Source organism: Stigmatopora argus, chromosome 20 (genome assembly GCF_051989625.1).
Source record: "Stigmatopora argus isolate UIUO_Sarg chromosome 20, RoL_Sarg_1.0, whole genome shotgun sequence".
Classification (NCBI taxonomy): domain Eukaryota; kingdom Metazoa; phylum Chordata; class Actinopteri; order Syngnathiformes; family Syngnathidae; genus Stigmatopora; species Stigmatopora argus.
The window spans coordinates 8429961-8449176 of NC_135406.1; the positions used below are offsets into that span (position 1 = coordinate 8429961).

General features: G+C 39.9%; 1 protein-coding gene across 5 annotated transcripts; it reads left to right on the plus strand.

Annotated features, from left to right (window-relative positions):
• The first annotated feature begins 5319 nt into the window (after positions 1-5319).
• Positions 5320-18251, plus strand: LOC144065991 (uncharacterized). 5 transcript variants are annotated; one of them, XM_077589267.1, is made up of 3 exons: positions 13401-13456; positions 14612-14722; positions 15425-18251. In XM_077589267.1, the coding sequence occupies exons 2-3, from the start codon at positions 14620-14622 to the stop codon at positions 16846-16848; spliced, it is 1527 nt and encodes a 508-aa protein (XP_077445393.1). In that variant the 5' UTR covers positions 13401-13456; positions 14612-14619; the 3' UTR covers positions 16849-18251. The 5 variants fall into 5 exon arrangements, with proteins under 5 accessions (XP_077445395.1, XP_077445393.1, XP_077445389.1 ...); XM_077589263.1 differs by lacking the exon at positions 13401-13456 and adding an exon at positions 14120-14552; XM_077589264.1 differs by lacking the exon at positions 13401-13456 and adding an exon at positions 14120-14547.
• Positions 18252-19216: the final 965 nt, after the last annotated feature.

A 19216-nucleotide genomic window follows, 5' to 3' on the forward strand; every position in this document is an offset into this window, starting at 1 on the left:
ACCATTTTCCCGGCTGTAAAAGGCTTGCTTGCTTCGGAGTTGACCGCCCTTTCTTAATGATGTCCATTTTTTTCTGGAAAAGTCAGTCTGGAAAATAGCTTTGTGAGCAAATCTGCCACCAAACCCATTTATTTTCCTCCGTCAGCCATTGTGGGTGGAGTTTGCGATCTCTGGCTGGCTCACGTTGGCTTTGGGCCGCCTAATAGCCAATCATAGTTGGTGAAAGCGATGACGTATCCCTATGCCTGTGAAATGGCCTTGTTGTCACCAAATCGAATTCTGATTGGTTAAAGCAACAGTCTTGTTGATGCTTGTTTAATGCAGCAGAGCCCGCAGAACTGATTGTGAAGGCATTGAGGCAGATTTCTGACCCAGGCAACAAATAATGGCTGAAATGTGATTGGTTAAATGCTTCACTATGAAAACACACATCTGGAAGCATTAATGGACAAAATAAAATATATGATTCAGATATTTCTTAGGCCAGCAGAGAAGAAGATAAATTCCATTTAATAATAATAATCATCATCATCATCATCAGACATATGCCCTGTCGTCATCATCAACAACAAAAGCCTACTTGTCATCACACCCAGAAACTGCGTATGACGAAATTGGTAGTGCTTCTCCATAAGGTGCATTTACTCGGCAAAAGACTTAAATAAGTGATAGTTACGGACTTGTAATTTGGCATTCTGCTGTTATGGATACAGGTCACTTACCTCTCACTGTCTTTCACTTACCTTCAGTCAGCTAGTAGGAGGCAGATCACCACCCAAACATCTTTTCATATTACCTCAGAAGGGAATGTGTGTTGTGTTACCGCAAATTTAGAGTTCTGATGGATGTGGGGAAAAAAACTGTCCTTAAGCCTATTTGTCCGTACTTTGTGGGACCTATAGCGTCTGCCAGAGGGCAGCAGCTGGAACAGATTGTGACCAGGGGGGTATGGGTCCCCTATGATGTTCCTGGCTCTGCTGAGGTAACAAGGGCTGGCAATGTCTTCCAGTGAGGGCAGAGAGCAGCCGACAATCCTCTTAGGGTTAGGGTTTCTGCCATACTTGATGTATTCATCCGAGTACTTTCTTTTCTTTGCTCCAAACAGTTCTGCAAAGTGAAAATAGCAACAAATTAACAAAACACTACTATAACTACTACAACTATTATAACTGAACAACTACCGTATTTTCACGCCTATTTGGCGCATCGTTTTTTACGCTGCAGTGTCAGTAACGAGTGGTATATCTGTATTTTAGACCCACAAAGCACGCACCATTTCATTAGACGCATATATATTATATATGGATTAAATATCGAAACGCAATAGCGCTGGCTGCCGGAAGCAGCTTATTTTCGGGTTCCGGTGCGCAGTGACTGCTGGGAAATATAGTTCTTGGACGCTACACCCACACCCTAAAAACACGCTTTAAAAAGGCAACGGAAGCAAAACTGAGTTCGGCAGTGCTTTATTTGGACATTTTACAACTTACTCACGTCATCATCACCCACAAATTCATCAAAGTCCTCATTTTCTGTGTCCGAATCAAATAATTGCCCAAATGAGTCTTCCAAAAACGCTGGGTCCCGCGGTTGTAGTTCTTAAGCCTCCGGGAATGACGGCAAGCTCCGAGTTATTATATATAATATATATATATACATAGTTCACAGTCTAGCTTTGAATGCTCTGTTGACGCCAACATTTAGCGGCAGGATTTCTTTTGTAAATACAGCCGAAATGACGGCCAGCACCAAATTAGTGTGGTCGCCAGGCAGCGTAATTCTCTTTACGCCTCCCTAGGGGGGCGCGCCCCCCAGTTTGGGAACCACTGATGTAGAGCAATTGCAATAGCATCCTCAGTGGACCTGTTTGCTCTATAAGCAAACTGGTGAGGGTCAACTGAGAGAGGGATTGTATTCCTGATATGGCGGGCTACCAACTTTTCAAAGCACTTCGTGATCACAGGCGTGAGTGCAACAGGCCTATAATCATTCATGCTGTCAATGGTTGGCTTTTTGGGGACAGGGATAATGGTGGCAGATTTCAGACAGGATGGAATGATGGATTGTTGCAGGGACCAATTGAAAAGGCTTTGAGCACCTTCCCAGGTACGCCGTCTGGGCCAGAAGCCTTCCTGGTGTTCACAGACCGCATTACCAGTCTCACTTCCTGTTCCCGGAACTTCAGTGTATTGCTGCAGGGTGGTGGTGGGGGTGTTGAGACTGGGTCTGATTTGTCATTTATATTATAAAAAAATAAATATTATATCTAAAATTGTACGGCCCACATGAAATCGAGTTGACGTTAATGCACCCTTGGGCTTTTTAAGTTTCCTGCAGTGATTTTTAACGATTTTTTAAGCTTCAATGTGGTCTTAGATGACTTGAAAATGATTTTGACGGATATTTAAGGCCGTAAGGTAGATAGTTTTAGACACGCCGGCGAAGCATAGATTGAGTTAAGTGACAAATTTTGCGCATGCGCGAATCAAGCGTCACTTCTTTCGATGGCATTCGCTTTATAAATGCAAGAGAGTGGGACATAGGAAATAAATATTCATCAAATGGTCTGACATGGTTTTAGCAAAAATATATTGCGCAGGTTTGAATTAAATTGAAAACTAAATTGAACATAAATCACTTGCGGCTAAAAAAGGAGGCGATGCTTAAAGTGCATGCGCAGAACAAATCGTTCATGATACGATCTAAATCATTCCACACTGGGGGAAACTCTTTAGAATTATCAATAATTACGTAAAAGTCCATCCAACAGACCCACGACACTTTGATGAAGTTTATTTCCTTATACTACACACTTTGGCCAAACGATACATTTTCTGTATCAGTCACGTAGTTGTTTCTTAAAGCAATACACACAACAATACGGGATTTCTCTCTTGAGCTATCGGCACAGTGCTGACGCACTAGCGTCGCTCGTTCCATCACTATATATCAGCAAAACATGCTTTAGCTTAGTCCAGCTAGCAGCTAACAAAGAAACAAGTCGTCGAATAGCTTGTTTATACTTTAGCTTAATTTAGCTAGCAGCTATCAAATGAACAAGTCGTCGAAGAGCTTGTTTATGCTTTAGCTTAGCTAGCAGCTATCAAAGGAAAGGGTCGACGAAGAACTTGTAGGTTTCCTGGCTATTTTAGCTCAGCATAGCTAGCAGCTATCAATTAAACAAGTCGTCGAGGTGCTTGTTTATGCTTTAGCTTAGCTAGCAGCTATCAAAGGAACAAGTCGACGAAGAACTCGTTGTAGGTTTCCTGGCTATTTTAGCTCAGCATAGCTAGCAGCTATCAAAGTCGCCGCCATCATCAGAATTCACGTGTGGAAATGTCGGGCAGAACACAACGGCCAAAGCTCCAGGAGGAACTTTCTGTGGTCAAACTGGAGCATTCAACTCACGAGCAATCGACAGTCTGCCACATAACGCATGAGAAAGTTGTTCTTCGTAGACTAGAAGGTGGGTTCACTTTTTATTTCCATATATTCCCTTAAAGGTATTCTCTTGACATGACACTATAGTAGCTTACGTACATTTTCAAGAATTTGCACTAGCATCATTCGAAGAAAGACGTAATACATTATATTTCCATTTAAATGTAACCACTCAATGAGGGAAAGAATGAGTCTCAAGGCGTGTTAATACTTAACAACGGCAGAAAACAGGAGCTTTCCTTTTATTGTATCCTTATCACAAACAATGTATTTTTCTTGATGACGCAACGCGCGAGCGCCCCCCAGAGGCGTTCAAGAGTCATTTCTGCTACTCGCCCTCCATTTTTAGCTACATCATGGTGTCAAGGTGGCGGCCCGGGGACCAAATCTGTCCCGCCGCATCATTTTGTGCGGCCGGAGTAAATAAATCATGTGCCAACTTTCTGTTTTAGGATCAAATTCAAAAGAAGATTATAGATGTTTATTATAGTTCCTGTTTTTCCCCTTTTTAAATCAATAACTGCAATTTTGTATCCATTTTGTAAAATCTAAAAATAAATATATATAAATATTTTCGGTTTTCCATTTTAATATTGAATATAATTTAAAAAAAAGTTGATTATTTAAATAAAAAAAACTATATTGGGGCAATATTAGGGAATATTTAGGGCTTTTGATCCAGTTCTTATAATCCAATTTAAAAAAAATAATCTAAATATATCTAAAATGGTCTGGCCCACATGAAATCGAGTTGATGTTAATGCGGCCTGCGAACAAACCGGAGTTTGATACCCTTCGGCCACATGCTTGAGTGACATAACACTTACTTGCATGCTGTGAATTGAAAATTCAAAAAATAGAGATGTAGATGCACTAAACAACAACGAGAGCAGCGTTCAAACAAAGGTGTCAAAGTTGCGGCCCAAGGGCCAAATCTGGCCCACTGCCACTCCGTGGTGCGGCCTGCAAAAGTACTTCATATTTAATGCTAAAATTCAAATGTAGCTTATAAATTATAAATAAATAGAATATTAACTATCATCAGAGATCATCACTAAATCACTCCGCACAGACATTGAGGTATGGTCCTCCAAGGCACAAGCGCTTCACCTCATAGAACTAAAAGTACCATCAGTGGAGGGGATCGAGACCACCTTCGAGCGCAAGAAGGCTGAATACTTGAATCTGACAGCCGAGTACCAGAAAATTGTCTGGAAATGCACCATCTACCCAGTCGAGGTTTGCTGCCGAGGCTACGTTGGGCTTCTCCCACAGTTTTTAATCCCAACATTCATTCATTTTCTGAAATGCTAAATCTTGTATAGGGGGTGCTGCAGCCTATCCCAGCTGCCTTTGGGCCAGAGGCGAGGAACACCCTGAAACGGTGGCCAGCCAATCGCAGAGCACTAGGAGAAAATCAACCTATCACGCTCACACTCATACCTAGGGGCAATTTAGAGTGTCCAATCAGACTATAGCTCTATTTCAATCTCATTAATCCCCCAAATAATAATAGACCTGCTACTGAATAAAAGATAATGTTTTTTTAATGCCTCCCCTTTGGTGAAAGCATTTTAACTACATTAAAATCTAAAACATAAAAGAGAATGTTTACAGTGAAAAGGCTCCAAAAAAGATTTGACTAATTTTAAGGAGCGACATCACCAGTGAAGAAACTTTTCTGACCAATAGTCCCTTACTTTGAAAAATGCACCTATAAACAGTTTTCAACTCATGTTGCTGTTGACGAGAATACTACAGAAGTAAGTACTGCATTGTGACGAAATGAATGTATGGCGCCTTTGGTTTGGTTTCATTTCTGTGAACAAGAAATGCAGTCATTTTATAATTGGAAAATGGTTTATCATTTATCTTTGTGTCTTTGCAGGTTTCAGAAATGATCTTGGTGCTGATGGGCAGGAGTCTGTTGACCTTGAAGGGGAAGTTGAGCGCCCCCAAATCAAAGAGGAGGAGCCAGTGTTCCCTCAAAAACAAATGGGAGACGAGCAACATCCAATCAAAAGGGAGAAAGATCATTTCACCTGGTCATTTGGTGAATTTGTGAACAGGGAAGATGTTCTGGGCGTGGCCAGCGGAGAGGTGGAGCCTGCAAACACCAAGAAACACAAAGAGGAAGAGCCAGAGTTTCCTCAACACCAAATGAGAGAAGAGCAACCTCCAATCAAAAACGAGGAATGTGTCAAATGGTCAACTGGTGAGCCTTTCAAGAGTGAAGATGATCTGGGTGGGGCCAGCGGAGGGGCGCAGCCTCCGCATGGCAGCGGCTCAATAGAAGGATGGGAAGCAGAAAATTTAATTGCTCCTTTATCAGATAGCGACGACTTGCTTTTTGACGATGATGACGGTGAAGGTGTTAAGAAAAATCCCAGTGGCAACAAACTTTGCAAATGCTTTCTGTGTGGGAAAACTTTTGGGAAAAAGTCTTCTTTGAAAACACATATGAGAAGCCACACTGGCAAAAAACCCTTTTCGTGCTCAGTTTGTGGTCAAGCCTTTTCTCAAAACCACCACCTAAAAACACACAAAAGAACCCACACTAGTAAAAAACCATTTTTGTGCTCATTTTGTGGCCGACGCTTCACAGAAAAAAGAGCTTTCAAAATACACATAAGAAGCCACACTGGTGAAAAACCATTTTTGTGCACAGTATGTGGTCAGGCGTTCACACAAAAGGGAAATTTAAAAACCCACACGAGAACCCACACTGGTGAAAAGCCATTTTTGTGCTCAATTTGTGGTCAAACATTCACTCACAAGGAAGGCTTAATCGTCCACACAAGAACCCATACTGGCGAAAAACCATTTGCCTGCTCAATTTGTGGTCAATCATTTACACAGAAGGGAAGCTTAAAAGTGCACACAAGAACCCACACTGGTGAAAAACCGTTTTCCTGCTCAATTTGTGGTCAAACATTCACACACAAGGTAAGCTTAAAAATCCACACGAGAACCCACACTGGTGAAAAACCCTTTTCGTGCTCGGTTTGTGGTCAAGCATTCACAGATAAAGGAAGTTTAAAAATACACACAAGATCCCACACGGGTGAAAAACCATTTTCGTGCTCATTTTGTAGCCAAACATTCACACACAAGGAAAGCTTAAAAACGCACACAAGAACACATACTGGTGAAAAACCTTTTTCCTGCTCAATTTGTGGTCAAACATTCACACACAAGGATAGCTTAACAACCCACACAAGAACCCACACTGGTGAAAAACCGTTTTCGTGCTCGGTTTGTGGTCAAGCATTTACACGGAAGGGAAACTTAAAAGTCCACACAATAACCCACACTGGTGAAAAACCATTTTTGTGCTCAGTTTGTGGTCAAGGCTTTTCTCGTCAGGAAAATGTAAAAACCCACATAAGAACCCACACTGGTGAAAAACCATTTTTGTGCTTGATTTGTGATAAAGCTTTCTCGCTAAAGCACCATTTAAAAAGCCACATGAGAACCCACACTGCTGAGAATTTATTTCCTGCCCATTTAATCTTCGAACATTTTCACAGAGGGGAACCTGAAAAGAAGACTTAACAACCCGCATTGGCGAAAAGCTCTTTCTTTGCTCAATTTGTGGTTCAACATTACATCACAAGAATACCTAAAAAATACCCATAATAACCCCCATTGGTTAAAAATACTTAATAATACATAATACTAAGTTTGTTGCCAAGGATTTATTCATAAGACTTAAAAGACACAAATGTGTGTGTGTATTATCTATTAATTGGCAAAAATGACGAGAATTCCTCGTGTCATTCTTGAATCATGTTGATAAAATTAGTCTGCTGTGAATTTGTCTCTGTTTGAAAAAGAGAGAAAAACAAGTAATATGTTGTTTTATTTCATTTAATCTTCCAAATTTTCTATTAGGTTTGTAATCTACATTCTTTACTTTTTTCCTTTTGGAGTAGTTCTATTCCAATTTTATATTTATACAAACTGATTTGATTTGTATGTACAGTATTTTCACGACTATAAGGCCGTATTATTAGGCGCAGTCTCAGTAACGGGTGCTATTTCTGTATTTGACACATACACAAGGCGCACTGTATTTATTATTGGACCCAGCTAGGCATGGCAAAACATACGCCAGCTTAAACATACGAACACGCGCTAAAAACACGTTTTTAAAAAAGCAACGGAAGCAAAATTGAGTTCGGTTGTACTTTATTTAGCCATTTTACATTGTACTCACGTTTTTTGATCAATCAGCACCCACAAATCCATCAGTCCTCATTTTCTGTGTCCAAATTGAACAATTGTGCAAATGATTCATCAAAAACGCTGGGTTCCCTCTCATCGTTGTCAGAGTCACTCATATTGTCATGTGCCTCCACAGAAATGATGCCGGCTTTGGCAATAGCTCGAACAACAGTGCAAGCAGAGACGTTTGTCCAAGCTGCCACAATCCATTTGCAAATAGTGGCGTAACTAGCCCGGTGCGGCCTCCCACTCTTCATAAAGCTGTGTTCGCCATCTATCATCCAATGTTCCCATGCCCCTCGCAACTTTACTTTGAACGCCCGGTTGATGCCGATGTCCAGCAGTTGGAGTTCTTTAGTTAAACCTCCGGGAATGACGGCAAGCACGGAGTTCATTTGCTTGACTTGGTTTTTCACCTCTGCTGTGAGATGGGCACGCATGGAGTCGCAAATCAAGAGTGACGGCGAGGCTTGGAAAAAGCCATCCGGTCTCTTAACATACACCTCACTTAGCCAATCTCTCATTTTCTCCTCGTCCATCCAGCCCTTTTGGTTTGCTTTCACGATGACGCCGGCTGGAAACTTTTCTTTCGGCAGCATCTTTCGCTTCAAAATCACGATAGGTGGTAGTTTCTGACCATTAGCATGACAACCAAGAACGACTCTAAAAGCCGACTTCTCGTGCCCCATTGTGCGTATCGCTACCGTGCTGGTCCCCTTCTTCTCCACAGTGTGGTTCACCGGGATGTCAAAAGTCAGCCGGACCTTGTCCATGTTGGTTATGTGGTTAGGCTGTATACGTTTGTCGGTAATCTTACTGCAGTAGGTGCGGAAAATGGCTAGCTTTTCAATGTAGTCCGCTGGAAGTTGCTGCACCACGGTTGTCCTCGCTCTAACGGATAGATGGTGTCGTTTCATAAAGCGAAAGCACCAAGACGGACCTCCTTGAAAATGTTCAATTTTCAATTCTTACGCTAGTGCTTTTGCCCTCAGTCGAATGGTGACTGTGGAGATGTTTCTCCCAACTGCACTTTGATCAAGAATCCACCGCTCCAGTTGGTCTTCCAAGTCGGGCCACCTTGGCTTGTTTCCACGGAAACTCAGCTTTGTCTTCTTGACTTGCCGAAACTCGTTCTCCCGCTTCCTCCATTTGCGAACCATGGATTTGTTGATCTTAAATTCCCTCGCGGCTGCTTGATTCCCATGTTCCTCTGCATATTTGATGGCTTGAAATTTGAACTGAGCTTCGTAAGCGTGTCTCTTTGTCATTTTCGGGGGTCCTTAGAAAGCAAACCGAAGTTGTTTTGAAGTGACGCACATACCCACACTATATACTGGTACCTGCTAGGGGCGTGCCTTTAGCGTCTTCTTACACGCACACCCTTCACTCATTGGCAGACTTCCGCATGCCTGTCGTCACCCATGTCTGCCTTTTCTCTATACAACCAGCGTGTCGGCCAGAAGTAATCTCAGTCAGGCTTTGGAACTCGGTGCATACACAAGGCGCTCGTCTATTTTGGAGAATATTGAAGACTTTTAAGTGCGCCTGATAGTCGTGAAAATACGGTAAATAGACCTGGCAGTTGGTATATGAAGTCAAATGTGATTTTTTTTAAAAAATTTATTTTAATGTTGAACAAACTGCCGCAACCAAGATGGTGCCGTTCAAGTGGCAGCTGGTGGCGGTAGCTCCGCCCACTCTTGTTCGTTTTGTGTTTTTGCTGCTTTTCTGTCTTAACGATTTTATTTGGTGATTCTTAATGATCCCATTTACTTTGATTTGCTTTGTACTTTGTGCTTTTGCTTTGTTGTTCTGCGGCCTTTGCGACTGTACTGTCTAACTTGTAACTGTTTTTTTTCTGTATCTGCATTCCCCCTTCCTGCTACTGTCACAATGAAATTTCCCGAATATGGGATGAATAAAGTTATCCAATCCAATCCAAACAGATAATACTCAATATTCTTATGTATAATCTGTGAGTGGATCTGCCTCGCCCTTAGTCTCTTGCCATGGTTCACCTTCCCATAGGGGAAGTTGGAATGGCCTTCCATGAACTAAAAGGTGTTAACCCCGAGCTAGTTGGTACTATCCTCATATATGTTTTGACCAGTAATAGGCATTCTGGCCATGGCTTCTTTGTCTCTTCCATGGTTTTCTTGAGCCTTAGTTTCATCATACCATTCGTTCTCTCTACCAGTCCTGCGCTTTGCGGATGGTACGAGCAGTGTTTTTTCAGACTTATTCCTAGATGTCTTGCCATGTGTTGTACTATGCTGTTTACAAAATGAGCTCCATTGTCACTCCAGATGATTCTGGGGATCCCATGCTCTGGGATTATGTGTTTACAGATGGCTTTAGCCACCGTTAATGCGTCTGGTGATTTTGCAGGAACTATTTCAGTCCATTTTGAGACTGAATCAATCAAGACAAAACAGTATTTATACTGGTTGCTTCTGGATAATTCAATGAAATCCATGTGTTTAATTTCAAATGGGTAGGTACCTGTTGGAATAATGATTAATACCCTTAAATCATTATTAGTAATATTTAATTAAAATTGGAAGACATCTTTCACATATCTGGTTACAACTTGCAAAGAGCCACACTCATAATGCGCCTTTGTTCCTGAGCATTTCTGACGTGCAGTCTCCTCTTCTCTGTATTTAGTCGCACATAACTGAAAACATTTCAATGTAATCTGATTCAAAACAATTGCCATTATTAGATTGAAACCAAAACACCTGTGTAAGAATTTGCAGTATAAGCATAATAATTTCTTTATAAGGTAAACTGCCGGCGCCCCAGACAAAACAATTTATGAGTCCTTCGTAGATCATTGCGAACTTGCATCTGGGTGTCTGGGTTGCGAGGTCTATCTCCCAGTAACAGTCCTTGGAGGGTGAGGTGTTATGTCAACAAGCTGGAGCCAGCGGGGTGACCTCGAGTTTGTCACAGTCTCAAATTAAAGACACTCTTATACAAAATTTATTAAAATGCATACATCTATAACATCATCATAGCCTTATTACTTATTAAAAATGCTTACAAAACATATAGAAACATCCCATAATAAATCCAACAGTACCTTTTGGGCATTGGCCTCGTTTGGGCCTGAGGTTACCTTGCACATAATGTCTGCAACAAGTTAAACAGTTCATACCAAATTTTTTTAAAGTAGGTATTTAGACCTGTTGGCACATGGAACACACGCTGTGCCATGTCCATCATCCCCCCTGTTGCGACATGAGACTTTCCATGGCTCAATTTTGCTACCATTCGGAATAAATTCTTTGGTAAGCACGGTAGGCCTTTTGCTGTGTATAGGCCGTCTGCAGACTGTTCTGCGCCTTCATGCATCCATGCATCTTTTTATTTCTGTGGTGCAATGTTTCGCATATCAATTAATACTGTTTTTGGGATTGATTCATTTTTTGTTGTTGTTGTGTATACTGTGAAGTAAGTGTTTGTGCTGCTGTATCTGCTCTATCATTTCCTCTACTGATTCTGTCGCTGCTTTTAGTATGTGCCTTACATTTGCATACAGCTATGTGGCTGGGAAGCAGTACTGCGTTAAGTAATTTTTTTCAGCAGTTCGGCATGTTCTACTGATTTGCCTGTGGATGTTTTCATCCCTCTTCTATTCCATTGTGCAGCAAATACATGTAGAGTGGAGTGTGCATATTGTCTGTCTGTATAAATGGTGACCTTTAGACCTTTAAACAATGTGCACACCTTTGTTAATGCTATAATTTCTGCAGTTTGAGATGAGAGATTAGATGGCAGTTATTCTGCACATAGGACTTTGTTGTCTGTAACGACTGCAAATCCTACTTGATTTTTCCTTTGTTCTGGTTTGGATGCTGATCCATCTACGTATACATAAGTGCTGTGTGGAATAGGAGTGTCTTTTAGATCTGGTCTTGGTTTGCAGCCTTCGTTGGTTCTTTCATCACATTGGTATGGATCTCTGTCTTCTTCAGTTGGCATTAACGTTGCTGGGTTCATGATATTGCATCGCTTAATGGTGAGTTGGGGTTGCGATAACAATGTGGCTCTAATGGCCAGGTGTCTTGCTGGTGACAGGAACGACATTTTTGTTCGTGTTATCAGTAGATCCACTTCATGGGGGACTTGGAGTGTGAGTGGATGGAACAGTACAAGTTCAGCTGTCATCTGGACGGCTAATGCTGCTGCGCACACTGCTAGTACACGGGGGTAGAGCAGATGCAACTGGGTCCAGTTGTTTTGAGTAGAACGCTACTGGTTTCATCTTTGTTCCATGTGGTTGTAGTAATACTGATGTCATGAACGTCCCTTTGCAAGTCACTGTTTGGGTGAATTGTTTTTTATAGTCAGGAAGCGCCAGGACTCCTGATTCCAAGATTTGTTGCTTGACTTCCATGAATGTTCGGTTTCCTTCTTCAGTCCATGTTACTGGGTTCCTCATTGTCATCTCAGTAGCATAGATCATGTCTAGCAAAAGACCGGCGACCAATCGACCATGTACCCAGTGCGTGTGCGGTCGATTGGTCGCCGGTCTTTTGGTCACCGGTCTTTTGGGCGCGGTCTTTAGGTCGCCCGGAAGTTTGGTCGTCGTCTTTTGGGTCGCCGGTCTTTTTTGTCGCCGGTCTTTTGGTCGCTTATCAAACAAATAAAAGTATTAGTATACTTTTAGTTAGACAGTATTTAGATCGTTTCAACAGTAATTAGACTCGAAATACTGTAAATACTGTTGAAACGATCTAAATACTGTTGAAACGATCTACATATCTAATATCAAAATATCAATATGAGCACTCATTTAACACATCAATAAGAGCACTCATTTAACACATCGGCTGCTGCCATTGACTGTCATAGGCGTCCAATGAACCTTCATTCTCTCTGGGAGAACTTGCAATGTTGAAATACTTTAGATTAGATGGTCATTTTTATCAAACAAATAAAAGTATTAGTATACTTTTAGCCCGGAACTTTGACATTAAAATAAAAGGCAATAAGTAAAATTAATTTATTAAAAAGAAGACAAAGCAAATTCAAAAACTTAAAAATTCTATCAATCTCTGGGAGAAATAAGAGCACTCATTTAACACATCTGCTACTGCCATTGACTGTCATAGGCATCCATTAACACATTATTATTTTATTAACCAAATAAAAGTGGGGATTTGGATTAAATGTTCCGACATCCGGGTGCCACGCAAGATCTACATCCGGGTTACCACGAGGGATCTCCATTCTTCTCCGGACGGCCAAGTACGCGACTACTCTCCATTCGGCGTGCAAGCAATCAGAGACGGACGAAAACGACCGCAAATTGATCGTAAGTAGCACTCTTTAATGAAAATGACCTGGACATTTTGTCACCCAATGTTAAAATCTATCAATTGCATGCCAATTGGTATTATATTTGTTCATATCCAAACGAGCGACGACGACTATCGAAACGGCCGCGCGCGCGAGAAAATACTGCAACCAAACCAAAAGACCGGCGACAAAGAGATCGGAGACCAATCGACCGTTTCCCCCCCTCAACCCCCCCAATGTTAAAATCTATCAGTTGCATGCCAATTGGGTAAACAAATTTGTTGATATCTATACGAGTGACGACAACTATCGAGACGGCCGTGCGCGCCTGTGCTCGCGAAAAGTTTATACTGAGTATATAAAAAATGTTGCATGCTAATTGGGGTAAAATATTTTCTCTTGCAGGCAATACAGAACAGTAGAGAAGCTGCATTGGACGAGCACGGCAGATTTCCTTAATAAATACCCAGTAAAGCTTTTAGTAAGTGCTATATATATATATATATATATATATATATATATATATATATATATATATATATATATATATATATATATATATATATACACACATATATATATATATATATATATATATATATATATATATATATATACACATATATATATATATATATATATATATATATATATATATATACACACACATATATATATATATATATATATATATATATATATATATATATATATATATATATATATATATATATATATACATATAGTATTATCATTCCTAAGGTTTATTCAAACTCTCTATTGGTAAATTGATATGTGTTGCAGGCCACGAGTATCAAACCCCTGTTAATATATATTGTTTGGCTTCACGTATTTTTCTTATAAATATGAAAACATGTGTTAATATTAATAGGATAATAGTAAGTATAACTAAGTGGCATATTCATTAATCCCGATACTCGTATCATCAATTTGCTTTGTGTATATTTAAATTTTAATACCGTTAAACCTGGCAAACACTTTGACTGGTGTCTCTATATATTTTAACAGAGTTCATACCCGAATGGCTTTTCTCTAAATTAAATGATTTCGATATTATCTTGGTTGTATTGATTGTATGAGTTTTTAAAACGAAATGACTAAAAAAGATCAGTTGGTTATAATTTTTCCATTGGAGAAAAGGTTTATAATTCACACAAAATTTCCACAATGTTTTGTATTTCTATTCTTTTTTTCCTTTCTCTTTTTTATGTTTTTCCCGTCTGAAGGCAAAATCTTCGCCGCTTGTATATGACGTCATCGCCATTCGCCGTCTCGTCCATTTGCTGTCGAACGACGGCGCTTGCTATACTTTTGGAAAGCGATTTGCTTCTTTTTTTAATCACTTCTTAGCCGTATGACTAATCCAATAAAAGTGTGCGAACTCCATACGAGACCACACAAAAAATCATTTAATCTCGAATCTTTTGGATGAACGTTGACATTTTTGGCGTTCTTAGCTTAGCCTAGCCGAGTTTAGCTGCTAGCAAAGAGAGGAAACAAGATTCTTGAAATTAACGCTTCGTCTTGCAAGCAAATATCAAGCCCGAAAATGTCAGGTGAGTTACCTTTCCTGGTTTTTGGTGAGAATATGTGACAAATCCCATTTTTTCATCAGTTCCTACTATGTTGCAAAATGTACGCAAAATACACAATTCGAGCAGGGGACCCCCAAAAAGACACCCCCACGGAGAACATGACGCCATCAAGTCTCGACTGTTTGCAAAAGGTGCTTTTCTTTTTTATTCGTATTCTATTTTAGCCACTTTTTGTGTTTAATCGCTCTCCCAATTAAACGTTTCTTAAAGACTATTCCTTCAAATATATAAAGTATTAATTATAGAGCTATAGTTTTCTTTACCAACTCATTCTTTGACAGCAGTTTGATGATTTTAAAAGTTCTGTAATAAAGATGAAACAACTCGTTTCTTACACTACGAAAAGTAAATAATAAAACCTGCAGGCGTCTTTATTTCTCAAAATTTACCTTCAAACCAAAAGTTGCTGTAATATGAAATAAATAAAATAATCAACTGAAGACCTCAACATTTGCAAGCAGATTATTTTCAGCCTCACAAAAAGAAACAATGTAAATTAACCTCACGCATGTCCATTAAAAAATAAAAGAAAAAGTTGGATGTACTTAACCCATTTTAACCCAAAATAACAAGTTTTAGATTTTTGCAACGTTTCAAGAACATGACCATAAAATAAAATAAAAAGATAAAATATTTAAAATCTGAATTCACCACTATTTTGGCTTTAAATTGTGTAGTGGATGATTGGATTGAACCTGAAAGGTGACTTTTCTGGCATATATCTTTCCAAAATAATCTACCATGCTGTGATAATAAACGTGTAAAAGTAAGAAAAAAAAGTTTCCCCATTTTTGACTGCATGTAGCGACACGTATTATCTTTGTATTTTGCAGGTTTCAGAGAATATCTTGGTCCTGATGGGCAAGACTTTGTTGGCCTTAAAGAGCTCCCCCAAATCAAAGAGGAGGAGCCAGAGTTCCCTCAACAACAAATGGGAGACGAGCAACTTCCAATCAAAAGGGAGGAAGATCATTTCACCTGGTCACTTGGTGAGTTCGTGAAGAGGGAAGATGTTCTGGGCATGGCCGGCGAAGGTGCGGAGCCTGTAAACGCCTCAGGATGGCCCCAAATTAAAGAGGAGGAGCCAGAGTTCCCTCAACAGTGCAAAAGAGAAGAGCAACCTCCAATCAAAAACGAGGAATGTGTCAAATGGTCAACTGGTGAGCCTTTCAAGAGTGAAGATGATCTGGGCGTGGCCAACAGAGGGGCGGAGCTTCTAAGTGGCAGCTCAACAGAAGGATGGCGAGCAGAAAATTTAATTGCTCCTTTATCAGATGACAACGACTTGCTTTTTGACGATGATGATGTTGAAGATGTTAAGAAAAATCCCAGTGGCGACAAATTCTGCAAATGCTTTCAGTGTGGGAAAACCTTTGGGAAAAAATCTTCTTTGAAAACACATATGAGGAGCCACACTGGGGAGAAACCCTTATGTTCAGTTTGTGGTAAAACATTTACACACAAGGGAACATTTAAAAGACACACAAGAACCCACACTGGTGAAAAACCATTTTCGTGTTCAGTTTGTGGTCAAAGTTTCACACGGAAGGGAATCTTAATTAGTCATGCAATAACACACACAGGTGAAAAGCCATTTTCGTGTTCAGTTTGTGGTCAAACATTCACACAGAAGGGAAGCTTAATTAGTCACTCAAGAACCCACACTGGTGAAAAACAATTTCCGTGTTCAGTTTGTGGTCAAAGATTCACACGGAAGGGAATCTTAATTAGTCATGCAAGAACACACACAGGTGATAAGCCATTTTCGTGTTCAGTTTGTGGTCAAACATTCACACAGAAGGGAAGCTTAATTAATCACACAAAAACCCACACTGGTGAAAAACAATTTTCGTGTTCAGTTTGTGGTCAAAGATTCACACGGAAGGGAAATTTTAAAAGACACACAAGAACCCACATGGGTGACAAACCATTTTCATGCTCAGTTTGTGGTCAAACATTCACACAGAAGGGACACTTAATTAGTCATGCAAGAAGCCACACTGATGAAAAAACATTTTCATGTTCAGTTTGTGGTAAAACATTTACACACAAGGGAACATTTAAAATGCACACAAGAACCCACACAGGTGAAAAACCATTTGTGTGCTCAGTTTGCGGTAAAGCCTTTCCCCTAAAGCACAACTTAGAAGACCACACAAGAACCCACACTGGCGAAAAAACATTTTCCTGCTCAGTTTGTGGTCAAAAATTCACACGGAAGGGAAACTTAATTAATCATGCAAGAACACACGGGTGAAAAACCATTTGCGTGCTCAGTTTGTGGTAAAAGATTTACAGAGAAGGGAAATTTAGAAATACACACAAGAACACAGACTGGTGAAAAACCATTTTCGTGCTCAGTTTGTGGTCAAAGATTCACACAGAAGAGAAACTTAAATAGTCATGCAAGAACACACACAGGTGAAAATCCATTTTCATGTTCAGTTTGCGGTAAAGCCTTTTCTCAAAAGAAAGATTTACAAAGACACACTGGCAAAAAAATATTTTCCTGTTTGTGGTCGAACATTTTCCCAAAGGAAAGCTTAAAAGAACACTTATTAACCCACACTGGAGAACAATGTCTTCCTGCTCAGTCTGTGGCCACAGATTCGCTACAACCGCCCAATTAAAAAGCTACACAATTGAAAAACCTGAAAAAAAGACTTAACAACCCGCACAGGAGAAAAGCCCTTTTTTGCTCAATTTGTGGTAGGAATATCTTAAAAACACAATTACCCACATCCGTCAGAAACCCTTTTTCTGCTCAGCTTCTTGCCAGAGATTTAGTCGAAAGGATAGACTTAAAAGACACAAATGTGTTGTGATAAGCATTGGGCAATGACGGCTTTGCTTGCTTTATCAATTTCTGTATGAAAGATCATTGTAATCGCAGTATAATTGTATTTTGCATTCTGAAAATCTTGTTTACACTTTTTAATGTGTAAAATCGATCCACTATTCAAATACAGTAGAGCTTACTGCGGGATCGAGCCAGTATGTCAATTTTCTCGTATCTCAAGTCAATTCTTCCCATAGAAATGAACAAAATACAAATTAATCTGTTTCCATCCTAAAAAAAACACCAAAATTTGTTCTAATTTACTACCGACTCACAATTGGGAACCATCTGGTATGCTCAAATCTCAAATTTGTCTCGTATGTTGGAACACCTGTAAGTCAAGGTATTACTGTATACGAAAATTGAGTTTCGTTGAAGATTTTATTTAATTTACTATCTAAATAATATGGAAAATATCGTCACAGTTAAAGACATGCCTAAGAAATTTGAAAATTTGCAGTTTTTGTCTATTGAATTTGCAAGCAAATCCAATAAGAATATTGAGTGTTATTCAAACATGATACATTTGAATGAAAATGATTGATATATTGAATCTAGGATCTAAGAAACATTATAAGAAATATGGTGTGAAAGATAATGAATTTGCTCAAAATAAATAAATAAGTCGTACAATGTCCTTATACTTTTGTCATATTATAAGATGAATCATGATTTTAAACCGAGACCAGAACCAGAACATGCTCTCAAAGTGTATGAAACTAGAATGCAATTAAAAACTTGTTGTTGTTAATATTTGAAATAGATGACAAAAAGAAAAATGGACTAAATGTAATGAAATAAAAATGAATTTTCCTATTTGACTATTTTCTGTTCCTTTTTCACAATGAATTTTAGGCCGTACCTGACATGTTTCGCGGTATCACTTCCGCCTTCATGAGAATATCAAGGCATTTCAAAAAAACAATGCGTTTTTTATCAAATTCCGATCTTGTGAAAATGATGCGATCAGGCCCGATTTCCGATCTGATTTTTGATCAGTAGGAATCCCTCAGAAGAATATGAGAAAAGATAAGTTTTACAGAATTAATAGTTGTCAAGAACAATTTTTCACAGCAATGGTAACACTTGGAAGTAGGGTAGTTTGCTTCTTCAAAAAAAGAACCGATGTTAGTAGCAGAGAATGGTTTCGATCCATTGACCTCTGGGTTATGGGCCCAGCACGCTTCCGCTGCGCCACTCTGCTTCTTCTGACATATCACTTCACACTTTACAAGGTAACTCACAAAACTAATCAATCACATTGAAGCAGATATACTGAGAGCACGTGGGTATTCCCACCTGCTGACAGAGCTCCTGAGGACCACCAGCGCAAGAACCTTGGTCTCGGCCAGGGACTGGCATAGCCTTGGTTAGTCCTGCTATTCACAGAGTCATCCATTACGCATTTAAAAATTTCCATTACAATAAAAAAGGCGGTACGAGACATTCGGCCCAGGGATTTACAAAATAATATACCATGTTGAATTTAAACATGCACTTAAGCTAATAATACCCCACCGACGAATCATTACCTTATCATGGTGGTGGGGTTTGTCAGTCCCAGTGACCCTTGGAGCTATGTTGTCCGGAGCCTTGAACCCCGGGGTAGGGTTATCCATGGCAAACTGGTCTGATGCGAGGGATCAGACAAAGAATGGCTCAGAAGACCTCTTATGATGAGCAACATTATTGGACGACATCTTCCCTCACCGGGACGCGGGTCACCAGGGCCCCACTCTGGAGCCAGGCCCGGAGGAGGGGAGCGATGGCAAGCGCCTGGTAGCCA

What these genes read in the sequence shown, in the direction of transcription:
- LOC144065991 (XM_077589269.1), top strand. Translation starts at nt 5,437, where the DNA reads ATGGGAGACGAGCAACATCCAATCAAAAGGGAGAAAGATCATTTCACC. An exon ending in AGCACCATTTAAAAAGCCAC is followed by an intron (nt 6,910 to 16,074) that starts ATGAGAACCCAC and finishes TTTAAAAGACAC; the next exon opens with ACAAGAACCCACACTGGTGA.